At 39.1% G+C, this 14709-nt stretch overlaps 1 protein-coding gene across 2 annotated transcripts in view; it reads left to right on the forward strand.

Annotated features, from left to right (window-relative positions):
- The first annotated feature begins 217 nt into the window (after positions 1–217).
- The window catches only part of ZC3H7A (zinc finger CCCH-type containing 7A), a 30122-nt gene continuing 15630 nt past the window's right edge, over positions 218–14709 (forward strand). The window contains exons 1-9 of one of the 2 annotated variants that reach the window (XM_065683796.1): positions 218–376; positions 7109–7212; positions 8375–8414; positions 9249–9446; positions 10015–10173; positions 11810–11890; positions 11971–12012; positions 12799–12826; positions 13321–13595. In XM_065683796.1, coding sequence (XP_065539868.1) covers positions 7145–7212; positions 8375–8414; positions 9249–9446; positions 10015–10173; positions 11810–11890; positions 11971–12012; positions 12799–12826; positions 13321–13595 — 891 coding nt within the window. In that variant the 5' untranslated portion in view covers positions 218–376; positions 7109–7144. The remainder of the gene's footprint in view (positions 377–7108; positions 7213–8374; positions 8415–9248; positions 9447–10014; positions 10174–11809; positions 11891–11970; positions 12013–12798; positions 12827–13320; positions 13596–14709) is intronic. The other variant, XM_065683797.1, reaches the window with a different exon arrangement.

A 14709-nucleotide genomic window follows, 5' to 3' on the forward strand; every position in this document is an offset into this window, starting at 1 on the left:
GGCGCGACGCACACAGGGCTATGGCGAGGCCTGGCGGAGCACAGCAAGCGGGCCCTAGCCAACCAACCAATTAGCAGCGAGCCCTTCGCACAGCCGCTGCCAATCAGAAGTGCCAGTTTCCAAAACAAGGGCGGAGGGACAACGGGAAAGCCCCGAGCCGCCGGAGGCCTGCCAATCGAGTGCGGGCTATGCCCGCGGCCTCCCAGCGGCAGAGGGCGCGCTCCGGGGCGGGCGGGCGGCGGTGGCGCTGCCGAGAGCGGGGCGGGGGAGGTGTTGTCGCTGTTACCGCTGCGGCTGCTGTTGGTGCCGCTGCCGCTCTCCCGGCTCGCTGGCTCCGCCTTCCGCGGCGCTGCGCTCCCGCGGGCTTGAGGGGCAGGTAGGGCCGCGCGGCTGCGTGGGGGTGTGCGCGTTCTTGCGTTTGCGTTGGCGTTGGCGAGTGTGAGAGCCGCGCTCCGGTCCCCCGCGCCGTGGGGCCCCTCCGCCTGAGGGGCGGCTCTCCGGCGGGCGCGGCCGGCTGCGGCCCTTGGCTGTTCCGCTGAAGGAGGGCGCCCCTGGGGATTGCTCTCCGGCGGCGATCAGGGGCCGGTTGGTGCGAACAAAGGCGGCAGTGGCGGGTGGGCCGGGGCCGGTGCGGCGCGGGCGGCGGCGCTGAGGGGCTCACGGTTCGCTGGCGGGGGCCGGGCCCGGCGGGCTGGCGGCGGCCGCTCTGCCGGAAAGCGGGTGGTTTAAGAAATCGCCTGTTGCGCTGGGACGGGAACGAGCCCTGAGGCTTGGGGAAAGTGGAGAGCGAAGCGCTGACAGCGGCCCGCAGCGGGACGGTGTCCGGCCCTTCCCCGCGTCCTCCCGGGCAGCCGCCGCGGCCGCTTCGGCCGAGACGAGTTTTTCAGTAGTTCTGAGCGCGCTGTTATTTGTGCTCGCGTTCGTACGGCTGAGGGGAAAAGCAACGCCGTTTTCCGTTGCTGCTGTCTGTTAAACAGTGTTCCCGGTGAGGCAACGCTGATGTTGTTGCAACAGAGTGATAACTGTATTGCGGGAAGTAAAAACCAAACAAAAAACCAACCCCAAGATTGTCAATTACAGTCATCAAAGTCGATTACCGAAGCTTATCCTGGTGTAAATTCTGTTGATAAATCTGGATTTATTGTTACGACGCTCATTCTGCTCAAACTGTGGGTCTGTTGTAAATGAAATGTCCAAGGGAACTGTAAACCGGAGTCTTCCACCCTCCTTAATTTGCTAGGGAATGAAGCTACTTTATAGAGTGTCTTTGTTCTCTCCTGTTTCTTTCAAGGATTAAAAAAAAAATAAATAAAATGTAGGAAAGCCATGAAAATAGAAAGCAAACCTTGAACAGTATTTCATTATTTTGTGGGTAGGGAACAGGTGGGAGGAGATGCAACTAAACAGTTATGATAAATAAAGAATGTGAGATGAAGAGTTGTTAAACTGTTGCTGTGTATTCTCTTTCATTTGTTTTATTTAGGTGTTTAATTTTGACAGCAGTCAAGTTTGTTTCTCTTTACAAAAATAAGAATCGAAACCGAGTTATGTCTGTGTTAAGTGATTTATTTCAGCTGACTGAATTGTGTGGTTGTGTCCAGAAGTATTAGATTAAGCAGAAGAATTGAAACGGTTGAAACGTGTCATGTGCTGCTTTCCCTGTTTCCCGGAGTGTGTTGCATGTTTTAAATGCCTCATGTAACGTCCCAGTGATGCACGAGCAGGCACATGGAATGTTTTGTGGTTTTGCTGTCTGAGGGAGATATTTCTAAAAAGGCTTTGTATTAAGATTTCTATTTTCCCTTCCTCATCTTGATGCCAGTCCAAGTCTTGTTGAGCAGTTTATAGTCTCTGTAAAGCATGATATAATCTGCACTGTAGTTTATTATCTGCAATTATTCATTTAAACTGTCGGGGAGGTTAGGGTGGGCAATAAAACTGCTTTGAGATACCTGCCTAGGTCTGGCTTGTTCTGTGTTGGGTAGGTGCTCGATGTCCAGTTTGATTCTTGGCTGGGCTGGAGCTGGTTTGGTCAGTGACTCCTCTCTAGGAAGCAGTTGGGGTATAGCTGCACGGGCACTGTCTCCTGTTCTCATTTGTCTCTGCTGAGGTCAGGGTCTGCTGTCCTGTGCCCCTGGGTGCGAACCATACGTATACGGAGAGCTGTTTGGATCCAGGTGCCTGAGCACATTATACTTGTTGCTGCTCTTACCAGAGCAGGAGGTAGCAGCAGAGACAGTGTCGTGGTTTAAGCTCAGCCGGTCACTCAGAACTACGCAGCCGCTGGCTCACCCCCCCCCGCCACCCCCTTTTCTCCCCCCACTCCTGAGGGAATGGGGAGGAGAATAGAAAGAATGTAATTCCCACGGGTTGAGATAAGAGCAGTCCAGTAACTAAGGTATAACACAAACCACTGCTGCTGCCACCAATAATAATAATGATAAGGGAAATAACAAGGGGAGATAATATAAAAGGGGAAGGGGAAAAGAAAACAATAAACACAAGTGATGCACAATACAATTACTCACCATCCACTGACTGATACTCAGGCCGACCTGAGCAGCGGTATGAGCCTTCCGGGTGATTCCTCCTAGTTTATATACTAGGCATGATGTGCTGTGGTATGGAATACCCCTTTGGCTAGTTTGGGTCAGGTGTCCTGTCTGTGCTTCCTCCTGGCTTTCCGTGCCCCTCCTCACTTTCAAAGCATGAGACTGAAAAGTCCTTAATCAGAGTAAATATTACTTAGCAACAGCTAAAAGCACTGGTGTGTTACCAGCATTGTTCTCAGGCTAAAGTCAAAAGCACAGCACTGCACCAGCTACTAAGGAGAAAAAATAACTCTTACAGCTGAACCCAGGACAGATGAGCTTTCATTTCATATAGGCAGAAGGGTTTTATGCTGTCTGCCTTTTATATTAGCTCCTGTTCTGTTTCAGTCTTCCCTGCTCTTTTTGCAGTATTCCCATTATTCTAGCACCCAGGGTGTAACGTCGTTTTCTGGGGTACAGTTTTGGCATGTGGAAACACTGGTGAACTGTTTTTGTTTTCATTTTACAGACGGGCGTCTGGATTCACAATTTCTGATTGCTGGTCAAAGTTTTGACATATGATGCTGTAGATGATGGGTTAATTTTTGACAGAATTGATACTATATTTTGAGCTTGTTGCCTTCTCTCCTGACTGTCATGAAGAGGGGGAGAAGGCTGATGCTAGAATACATAAGGGATCTCTGTGCTCATTGTGATCTTCACTAGATTCATACCAGCCCCAAGGTTCCTAATTCAGCTGAATCGCTGAGGCTGGCAGAGATCTATCAGCATCAATCACGATAACATTTTCAGTGTGCTTTGTACCATTCAAGATCTAATTTGAGATTCCTGTAACTCAGTAATCGTATTAATAGTGAACTCAGTGATGTATGGCAAGGGGATATGCCTCTGTATCTTAAAAGAATGTGTCTACACACTGCACTTAGTTTTTAAGTTTTGGTTCTGTGGAGAAGGAAGTGTAGCAAGGACCACTGACATCCAGTTGTTTGCAGCATTTAAGCCTGAAGGTGCAAAGAATGCTTATTTGAAGTATTTGTAATAGCTGAAGCCATTTATGTCAGTAATGAGCAATAACAGAATTACTTGGTCAGATGAAGCTCAGTAATTCCCAGTGCTAGCAGTTCTCATCCCCAGATAACATTAATGAATTTTCCTCTATTCTCCATTCGTCCCTGCCTAAGCTGTCTGCACAACTATATGCAGCAGAAGAAAGGATCAGTCCTGCCCAGTTCCCTGTCCGTTGGGACTGAGTTTTCAGTTGAGGGAACTTGTGTGCCTAGCAAACTGTAAATACTCGCTGCCTGGATTTGCAATTCAGAAATGGAAAGACTAGGCCAAAGTTTTAAGGAGTGTGACCTTCCTTCTCAGAATAACATAGGAAGTTCCACGTTAACATCAGGAAGAACTTCTTTACTGTAAGAGTGACAGAGCACTGGAACAGGCTGCCCAGGGGGGTTGTGGAGTCTCCTACACTGGAGATATTCAAGGCCCGCCTGGACAAGTTCCTGTGTGATGTACTGTAGGTTACCCTGCTCTTGCAGGGGGGTTGGACTAGATGATCTTTTTAGGTCCCTTCCAACCCTTGGGATTCTGTGGATTCTGTGGATAACCAAGGCCTATATACATTCTATGGAAAAACTCAAATTATCTGCGTTCTGTATGAATTTGTTGACTTGTATTCCAAAGATCCGTTCTGCTTTGCAGATAATCTAGCAGTTGTTGTTTTCAAAGCCCTTCTGCTTGAAAGATGGTGCTAGGCATATGATAAATATTGCTCATGTCCTTTAAAACTTAGCTTGAATGCCTCAGGAGTGCAACAGTCAGTTCTGCCCATGACCTTAATTACTGACACATTAGTCTGCTTTTTTACTTTTTCAGATCCCAAACTATTTCCTTTCCCTTCCTTTCCCATTCCCTCTTTCAGTGAATTGCGCAGAGTGAAACAACAGTATAGGTTTTGCTCTTTTAGTAATTATTACAAGCATCAAAGCAAAATTTTAACTTTTTAAATGTATGCACATATGTATATTTGTTTTAAATTCTGCCCCTGCAGATGGAGGAGAAAAGCTGTTGCTAAATAGGTGGGTCTTTTTACACTTTAAAAGCGAATGGCATTAAAAATCAAGATGTGATTGTCTGCCTTGTATAATAACTGAGTTTAATGTGTTCCTGGTTGCTGAAGAGGATCTAAGGATAATTTGTATGGGAGAGATGCTGTTAGAGGTGCTATCTGAAAAAATTATCTCTGAAAAAATCATCAAATGTTGGGGCAATGTGACTGTCAGAGTATGTTGAGGAAAGATAATTTTTGCCTGAACATTTTATGGGTGCAAATGAGTAAGTAGGAAAAAAATAGAAAACTGCTTTGAGTAATAAATTACACCACTCACATATGTTCATCACTTGCTAGCTATTCTTTTATCTGTGATGCGAGTCTGTAATGTTTCCACTGATTTCATTGTTATGGAGAAATAGGATCTGCAAATCCTCCAGTTTCAATATATCAGTTATTCCTTAATATTTATACTAGAGGTGATAAATATAGTTGCTACTGTGTTGGGTATTTTTCATCTGTTTTCAAGTTGTTGGTGTGGAGTATTGGGCTTGCTTAAAATTAGTAAACCTGATCTTAACACTTGCCCAGATCTTGATGTATGCAAGACTCTTGTGTTGGCAAGGTATTACTTTGTCAGTTTTTAATTCAGGGGACTAAAGCATGTTTTACATAGGTTGCTATTTTGATGGGAAAGCATATGCTGATATTGCTGCTGTCTTTGGCTAGTGTGAAAATTTCTTATTCTTTGAATTCTTAAAATGTGAATCATGAACATGTAAATAAAAAGTACTCAGATACCAAATAAATTTGCCATTTATATTTAGATTTCTTCATAGATATGCTGCTGTTACACATTAAAACATTTATAAGTCTTTCATATGTATGCCAAAAGCGCAGTATGTATTACTAACTTGTGGAACTGAAAAACATTTACAAAAGGTGTTCATGGTTATTTCCTTTTGGAGAATAGATTAGCGAGTGCTGTTTATATACCTAAACAAGCAGTATCTGAACAATTCCTGGTAGTGAGCTATTGTAGCTGCCCATGATGCAGTCTGATTTATTTATCTACAGACTGATTTTTACTTTTACTTTTTCAGAACTTGTTGATACTAGATGTCTTGGTAGGAAGTGAGGTGAAATGGAGACCTTGGAGTACTTCCATTAATTTGCTTAGTGACCTGAGGAAAATTACTCGGTTTCTAATGCCCATTTTAGGAATGTGCTACCATAGGACTACCTCTATCACTTTAAATGGTGTAGGCTTCATATGGTCGTTTAAGGTGTTTTGGAAAGGTTTGCAAATATTAGATCTGAAAGCTCATGAGATTTTTTCATTATTCCAGGTCATTTGGAGAAAGCAGGGTATCTTCTCCAACCAGCTGCCGTTCTCAGTTGGGATTTTGTTGAGTTTGTTGGGGGTTATTTTGGTTTTTGGTTTACTTCGTTTTCATTCTTCCATCATTGATGTGAAATTGTAACCTGGCACAAAATGCTGGCTATTTTTAGACTAACAGGAATATACTGCATGTAGTCCTTTTTTTTAAAAAAAAAAAAAAAAAAAGCCAACTATAAATTCCTACAAGACATAATTTTCAGAAAAAAATGTATTTCCTTAAGCTAAAAGCCTTTTTCTAAATTTCAGTGTTTGTAGGAGAAAACTTTGTCTTACTGATCTTTGTTGTAAAAAAGTTCTGTTCTTACACTGCAATTAGTCACAACTGTGCAGCTGTGAAACCAGACTTAACAGCATTATCTTGAAGGTTATACAGATGGGTTTAGCCTGTTTACCCTGGGTATTTGTAAGTCCAGCAAGTGAAAGACATAAAGGAAAAGAAAAAAAAAATAAAATCACTGATTCAGGCTACTTAAACTGAATGGAAATGTCAAGTTGATAATTTTTTCAAATGTAGTATGTAGCCTTTGCTGCTGGTAGTTTCCAAGGTTTTCACCTTGGAAACTACCAGCAATTGGTAGACGTTATTAAAGCAGTAGCGTTTTATTTCTGGTTACACCTTAGTGGTTGGGTGATGATGAGAGAGTCTAGAATGAGACTTAATGGTAGTTTTCTTTGGATTTTATTAATAAACATACCGGGTTCTTGAGTTTATTTCTACTTCAGCAAACAAAAGAAGTGTAAAGCTATTAAAATGGGGACAGTGTGGAACCTTAGGTTGGTTTAGCAGTAATCCATGCAATCTGCACTTGTAATGTGGTTCAGTTTCACTGATGTGACTCTGCATCATCGAAAGTAAGTAAGTGGAAACCTAAAGGTAAAGTAGAAATTGGAATAAATGCTTTCTGTAGAAGTGTTGTGTAACTGGGCACTGACAAAGGAGGTTTTGGTTCTGACCTGGGGCTTCTACCTATGTTGGTATTCAGTGCTGTTGCTAAGTTTTGCATGATGGACTTACTGTTGATGTGAGGTTGGATCTTTCTGGTCCAAATGCAAACTGCTATATATTAACAGCCATTTATCTTTCTTTTTTTTTTTTTTGAGGAGTGGCGTATCCAAAAAGTGGATGTTCAGGATAACATGTCCAATGTGTCAGAAGAGAGAAGCACTAGACAACAGGACATTAAGAAGGGACTCCAATTTATAGAGTATGATTTTGTGGTTTTATTCTTTTACGCTTATACACATATATACATATGATAGATAGTTCTAGGAAAGTCCTTTTAATGTGTTACCAGTGGAGGAAGGAGAAAGAGGAGGACCTGTGTTTCTCCTCAGAATGTTTGCTAACTCTAATATAGAAATGGGGAGCAGTCCCGAAGAAAAGACAGAAACCCTAGTTGTTCTAAAAGAGAGCAGATTGAAAGTGGGAGGGCATTCCTTGTCTGCCTTTGAGAAATACCAGCACTGAATTTTTCTGGTGGGTGGAAAATGTTGATAGCCTGAAAATCCACCTTATACTTCTGGACAGCTACACATAAGACTAGGTTGCTACTGAAAGGGATGGGTTTTTCACAACTACATAAATGTTTCCACACTGGAGCTAAAAGTTAACCTAATGAAAAATTATCTTAATAGCTAATTTTCATTTGTCTATGCCAGATTCTTCTTAAAACGGTCCAGGATAGCTTAAAATCACTGCAAAATTTCACACTAATTCACTGCTCATGTAAGGCATTCTTAAAAAAAAATATTAATCCAAAACAAGAAGAAAATCCAAGGTAAAAGAAACCTGCCCTTTTACAAATCATTTTGAAACAGATTTTCAAATATGGTAAGGTAGAGGGTTCCTGTTTTTCTTCCTGGAAAGTTAAAGTAAATATCTCTGTTCTGTGCTAGGGAAAATCTGTTTTTTGTCCTACAAAAGAGCTCCTAAAATTCCTGTAGTATCACTGGTATGCCTTAATTAAAATTGATGTGTTCTTTTGACAGATAATCTGTCACTTGAAAATACTTACAAGAAGATTGCAGTTCTCCTCCTGTAATCTGTTTCTCTACAGTGTAGGGGAGAAAGGAAATTGTTTTTAAATTGAGGTTTTAGAGCATTCAAAATATTAATACATTTTTAACAGCAGAGTTAAGGCTGGCTATGTGACTTTAAATGAAAATAAGTTACCAGTAATAAGAAAACACAGTTCTTTAATCAAAACTAATCTACAGCACTGTCTCCTTTTTCAGGACAGGCAGTAGACAGTATTGAAAGATTTGCCTGTTGTGGCAAGTGAGGTTTTTTTTTAGTAAGAACCAGTATTCTCCAATGTGGTAGTCTGTTAAGAAATGTATGTGACACTCTTAATTTCTTTTTACTAGATCTACTTTGCCCTATCCGGGGACACAAGAACAATATGAGGTAACGAAATTACTTTTCCATTTCCAGAAGAGTTTTTAATGTGGGCCTATCTTATTTTATTTGTGCTTGGGTTTAATCATTTAAGTAATGATATAGTATGAATGGTAAATTACAGTGTCCCAATATTGGAACAGGAGGACTACTTACATTGTGATACAAGTGTTCAGATATTTGATGCCTATAATTCACTTCTATAACAGTTCAGATTAACTCTGTTGATGTTAGAGATGAATTTGGGGCATTCATTGGATAAAGCAATATGCTATTCTGAGAAAAATTTCAGGTAGCAGAGCAAAAGTGAGATAAAAGGACCTCAGTCACATAAATCTTAAAAGCATATTTTGTTTCTGTACATGTTGTTATTTTGCATAATTTTTCACTTATATGCTCCGACTCATCTTCTTAGCATTTTTATTCAATGGTAGGTGGTTTCATTGGATTTGAGAACATATTAGATAAAAATGCAATCTTGCACATTTTACATTAAGAAAAGCATTTAATTTGCAACCTTTATATACTAGTGGTCTGCCAGTTGCTATGGCTGCTACTTGCTAAAAGAATGTATGGAACATATATGTTTTTTCTTAATTATACAAAGTAATTCTGTTATCAGTAGTTCAGCTGTTCTCTTATTTGCTTGTATTGGGGTGTTGAATATTAGAAATTGTCTTGGACAAATGTCAGAAGAAAAATACTGACATAGACAAAAGTTTGGCATTTCATTTTGATTCCCTGAAGCCAGCAGTATAAATTTTCTATTTAAAAATGTGTTTGGAAACATGAAAGATAAACAACAAAACTGCTGCTGATGGGTGTTTCTTTTCTTTGTTCTAGTTATTTATACAAGGGCTTGTTAGAAATCTTTTTAATGAGGGGAATGATGCATATCGAGAAGGTGATTGGAGAGGATCACTGAGTCACTATACAGAAGCTATAAACATAGCTGATTATGCTAATTCTGAAGAAATCCATGTTTCTGATGACATTTTGGAGAAGCTGCATGTGAACAGGATAGCATGCTTTTCAAATATGGTAAGCTTTTGTTTAAACCGTATGATTTCTGTAGAACAGTGTGCTGACAGAGTATGAAGACATAGGAAGTTTTTGGTGTTGGGTTGAGAAATGGCATGTTTCAAATCATCATTTTGCCATATTCTTTAATATCTTCCTTTTACAAGTATAATCCTTGAGATATTTTTGGTTACTAATACTAAAATATTAATATAAAGGAGTCATACTAGCCTTGGAAGTTGGTGGACCAGTGTTTTTATCCGTTTGTACTACTGATTGCACCCGAGTTTACTGCTTTCTCTGTGGAATAAGATGCTTCTTATGAAAGAGCTGAATTCTCTTCGTAAATGTCACTGGATTTTACATGAATGACATCCCTGCTTGTTTTTAATTGCGTAAGTTGTTGGTTTAGCAAAACTTACACATGCAGTGTGAGTGGCCTTGCTGCATAGTTTACAGTGTTTCAGTAGCTTTATGTTGGTGCATATTTTACAGTGTTTCACTACCTTTATCTAATAGTTTCAATTTGGTGTTTTGATTATAAAGTTCTGATTAATGCCTTATTACTTTTTTTTCCCCCTCCTCATAGGGATTGCATGAAAAAGTTCTAGAAGACTGTGAAATCGCATTAAGATTGAATGAAAACAATTTCAGAGCTCTCTATAGGAAAGCAAAAGCTTTGAATGAACTGGGAAGGTACAAGAAGGCTTATGATGCTGTAGCAAAATGTTCTCTTGCTGTGCCACAGGTAGGTAAATTATATATTTATGATTGTTTGTAAATATTTAATACAGAAAACAAATATTTACATCAAGACCATTGAAGGTTTTTTTTCTTTTTTAATGCAATATTTTTTATTCTTCTAAGAATTATTTCTTGTTATGGAAGTGAAGACTGATAGCAGAGATTATCATCCCCAAGCTCAGTTTGTTATGTTAACTTTCAGCAAAAGAAATAGTCACTCTACAGTGGGGGTCAAGTGCCAAAAACTTTTGAAATAAACACTGGAACCACTGAATTAATAGTTTTAAATTCTCTGAAGTCAGAGATGTATTTACAACCTAAAGAGAACAGCCCCATCTAATTATAATGTACAATACTGATTTTTTTGAAAACTGTATTTTAGGTTTCCAAGCATCTAGTAACATTCTTAACTGTGCATTGTCCTCATCTGAATAGCTTGCTATGCACCTCTACTCTTAGGCTATATCTATATTAGCAAGCAGCATGTGGTATAATAGGAGAGGATCTGTAAACTGAAATGCTGGTCCTGAGGATCCCATGGTGATTTTGTTTAGGTTTTTTCTGGAGTGTGTTTTGGTTTCATTTCTGGGGGGTTTTGGGGTTTGTTTTATTTTTTTCAAGAACACTCCTACAGCACCTTCAATTTAATTTCATCCAAAATTAATCTAATTTGGCTTTCTGAGACCTTTGTAATGCAAACTAAAATGCAGTGAATAAAGAGGATACAGAGATTTCACTTCAGAAACGCATTTCAGATTTGAACTAAAATGCTGATGAAAACTTTACATGCTTTGCTTAAGATAGACTGATCACAGAACAGAATATTTTATCAAAATTACAGCTAGACAAACTGTTGAGCATAGGCTTGCATCTTGATTTAGAGTTGGTTTCAGTTGTGTTTCCAAAGACATAAGTGGTTTATCTGAATGTGTAATATTGTACTTTGGATTTTCACTTTGCACCTCTAGATCTGAATGTTTTCACTTCAAGTTAATACGCCTTAATATAAGCTTTATAAATAGCCTTTCCTAGCTGTAGGACACACTCTGGAAGCTAAATCTTAAAATTATTTAACTGAATCATTATTATAACTATAGGACAGAGTGAAATATGAACAGGCTTTTAACTCAACGTTTCTAATTGTATGATGCAATTACTGCCAACATACGGAGTTGCCATTACATATTCAGTAGTGTTATGTAGTAGCTGACATTATGGTAATCGGAAATGTGGCTCTCAATTTGTATAAAAACAAAACACACCCCCCATCCACTCAAAGAACAAACACCCTCCCCAGATGACCAAACAAAAAATACCCACCCACAAAAAATCCCATTTCTCTGGTTTTGGAAAAATCTTTACATTATTTTAAAATCAGTTAAATGGAAGAGAAGGATTCTGTCTATTTTCTGGCTTTTTTTTTTTTTTTCTTCTTCCTTGAATTCCAGATATTTTGGAAGTTTTGCTTGAAGGTAGTAGTATTTTTCAGCATTAGCTTGCATACATTTGTGAAAGAATAAAGCTGCATTAAGAGACATCCTGCATGTAGGAATACTGCAGAATACAGACTGAGATGTGAACAGATATCTTGACTAGATGACAATACATGTAAACTATGAAAATTTATTTATGTCTTTTAGGATGAAAGTGTGATTAAGCTTACCCAGGAACTAGCTCAAAAACTAGGGTTAAAAATAAGGAAAGCATATGTAAGAGCAAAGGTAAGATTTTTATTTTAACATTGAGGTTTCCCTGTCTTAATAACCGCTTTGTATTTAATGAAGGCATCTTCTCATTGCAGCCACCCTCCTCCAATTCAGTTTCTAGCGACGTATCAACTCAGGTAAGGTTTTACATGCTCAAAGTGCAAGCTGACTTTAGAGTGCAGGGAATAATCGTTTCATAATTTCACGATGATGAAGTGAAAATGGTGCAACTGACATTTTATGTAAGATGCTGTTAATTTGGTCTTTAGGGTTCTGTTGATCTTTGTGTTCAGTTTTGCTGTATATGTAAGGCAGACTAGGATGCACATTAGCTTTGTAGAATAAACGTTAGCTAAATCATTAAATCCAGTGCAATGAATATATTTGCTTTTAATGCCTTGAGGCAAGGGCATAGTTAATATGCTGATTTATTTATTTATTTCACTTTGTTGACAGTTATCAAAGTGAAGCGTACTGCCATTAAATTGCTTTAGATTTATGCATTTGTCCAAATACAACCCTTATTAGCAGCTGAACTTGCATTTATCTTGCTGTTTGTACTGTGTCTGAGCAGCAGTAATGAAGAGGAGCTCATCTTACAGACTTTTTTCATGGGAGGGTAGACAATTTAGTTGTAAATGAATGACGAAATATAGGAACAGCTCATTTAAGGTCTTGTTTAGACTTTTTTCATTCCTTAGAGTGGTTGGTTGCAGATTTTTAGTGACCCTGTGAGTTGATTTCAGTCTGCAAATAGATGCTTTATCTAAAAAAAATCATCTAAATTCTGTTATACTTCACAAATTTAAGATTTTATGAAATCTAAGTGTGAGGACTTAAATTCTTAATCTGAATATTTATTTGAAGATTTTTAATTGCTCTTATGAAAAGTGCTGAGAGGTATTTTTTTTTCTCACTTACAGAATTCTTCTGTAGAAGATATTGAGTTAGGTGAGTCTTGTGTTACAACCTAGGAAGCTAGGTGCACTATATATGTATGTTGTATTTGTTGAGAAAATTCATCTTGTCATTTGAAGGATCTGTGGTAAAAACTCTGATCTGTTTATCTCTAAAACTACATATTTAAGTGCCTAAGCAAATTTCCTTTCAGTCTCTTCAACTTGATATGATTGTAACTGCTCCTATAGCATTGTCTCATACTGTTCTCTTTAAGTTGGAAAAATAGGAAGGGGAGAATATGCCAGAGATTTAGTGGAGTATCAGGTCTGTAACTTTTCTTCTTTTTTAGTTTGAGTAATATATAAACACTTGAGATACAGGTACACGTGAACTGGAAGTTAATGGAAGCTAGCAATATTTAATGTGGCTTTGCTTAAACATTCTTCATGTTTCTCCACTCCCTCACCCCTCAGGGTAAAAGTTATCCAAGGTATTTTTACATCTTTGAACAAAAGTTCCAGTCATTCCCATCTTAACTGTTTCAGATTTATCTGACCAGAAGCAAGAGATGGTTTCACCTACTTCTTCAACAAACTTTGAAGTGTCTAAAGTGTCATCAGCACCTGTACCATCTTTACCTTCTATTATGCCTCTTCAAGTGGAAAAGGTTTCTTTGCCATCTGCAGTGCTGGCAAATGGAGGAAATGTTTCTTTCTCTATGTCAGAACCATGTTTAGATTATGGAGATGGAGATATAATTATTGGGGAAGAACTTGATGAATTACTTGATTCTGTGCCTGATCCAGATGAAAGTGTAATGGTAAGATTTTTTTGTTTGTTTTCATTCTCAAAAGACTGTCCTTGTGAGTAGGATCTTGTATTTTTATCAAGTGGGCTAGCAGTGAAATGTGAGTTACCTTTTGTGGTTATGTTGAGCTCTGTGTGTGCACAGTTGGGTTGATTTTCTCAGGTGTAGAGTCTTGTAAATGTGGCTGTAGACATACCAGGGCCCAGCAGAGCTCCAGGGACAATTAGATTGCTTTTGTGTGATGGAAAACATGAGTGAGGTTGCTGGGGGAGGGACACTGCTTCGGAAATACTGCTATACTACTACCAGTACTACCACAGTAGGAGGGACACTAGTTCCAGGAAAGAGTGACATAGATATTTGAAGCCTGGGCTAGTATGTTGTTTTTTCTGGGAGGTGTTTTTGTTTTCTTCTGTCAGAGTATTTTTGATGAAATAAACCTCAGAACCTGAGAGTGTGTTGGAGTGCTGACCCTGTAGGGGTAGAAACTAGTTAAACACATGCTATTAGCTTTGCAGGACAGTAGTACTTGTGCTTTGGTCATCTAATGCATTCATTAGTATCTCTGCAATCAGAGCGTTGTCCAGATCCAGTTCCTGGATAACCAGAAATAGTTATACCATCATGAGTCTAATTTTTAATACTTTCTAGAAGAGATTATTGATTTAGGCACATAAAGAGTTGTTCTTAATTACACCACCATTCCAGAGCTAGAACAGACTGTGAAGCATACAGAGTTCCTCAGCTATTAGTCAAAATGAAGGCTCTCATTGGTGAGCAGAGATGTCTGGACTTATTAGCAAGGTTACTGTCTGCTGTGGCCCTGTCAGTCATTTGGAGCCGTTAGTATTAGTATGCAATGTTGAATGAGGCTGTGGCATATTTAATTCTTAAGTTAGTTGTGATTTCAGTTCTTCATTCAGATGTGGATGCAGTTGGAAATCTTAAAATAAAAAATGCCTGGACTTCTAATTTTCTGTTTTATGCTCTTTGTTTTGTAGAAAGTATTTTGGAAATGTAGCAATTAATTACTATTAATAAAGCCTAGGAAGTTTGCTGTAGTGAAAACTAGGAAACAGTACAATCTTCCAAGATTGACTGCAGTCCTGTGTAGTGTAGAATCTTG

Source organism: Lathamus discolor, chromosome 6 (genome assembly GCF_037157495.1).
Source record: "Lathamus discolor isolate bLatDis1 chromosome 6, bLatDis1.hap1, whole genome shotgun sequence".
NCBI lineage: Eukaryota > Metazoa > Chordata > Aves > Psittaciformes > Psittacidae > Lathamus > Lathamus discolor.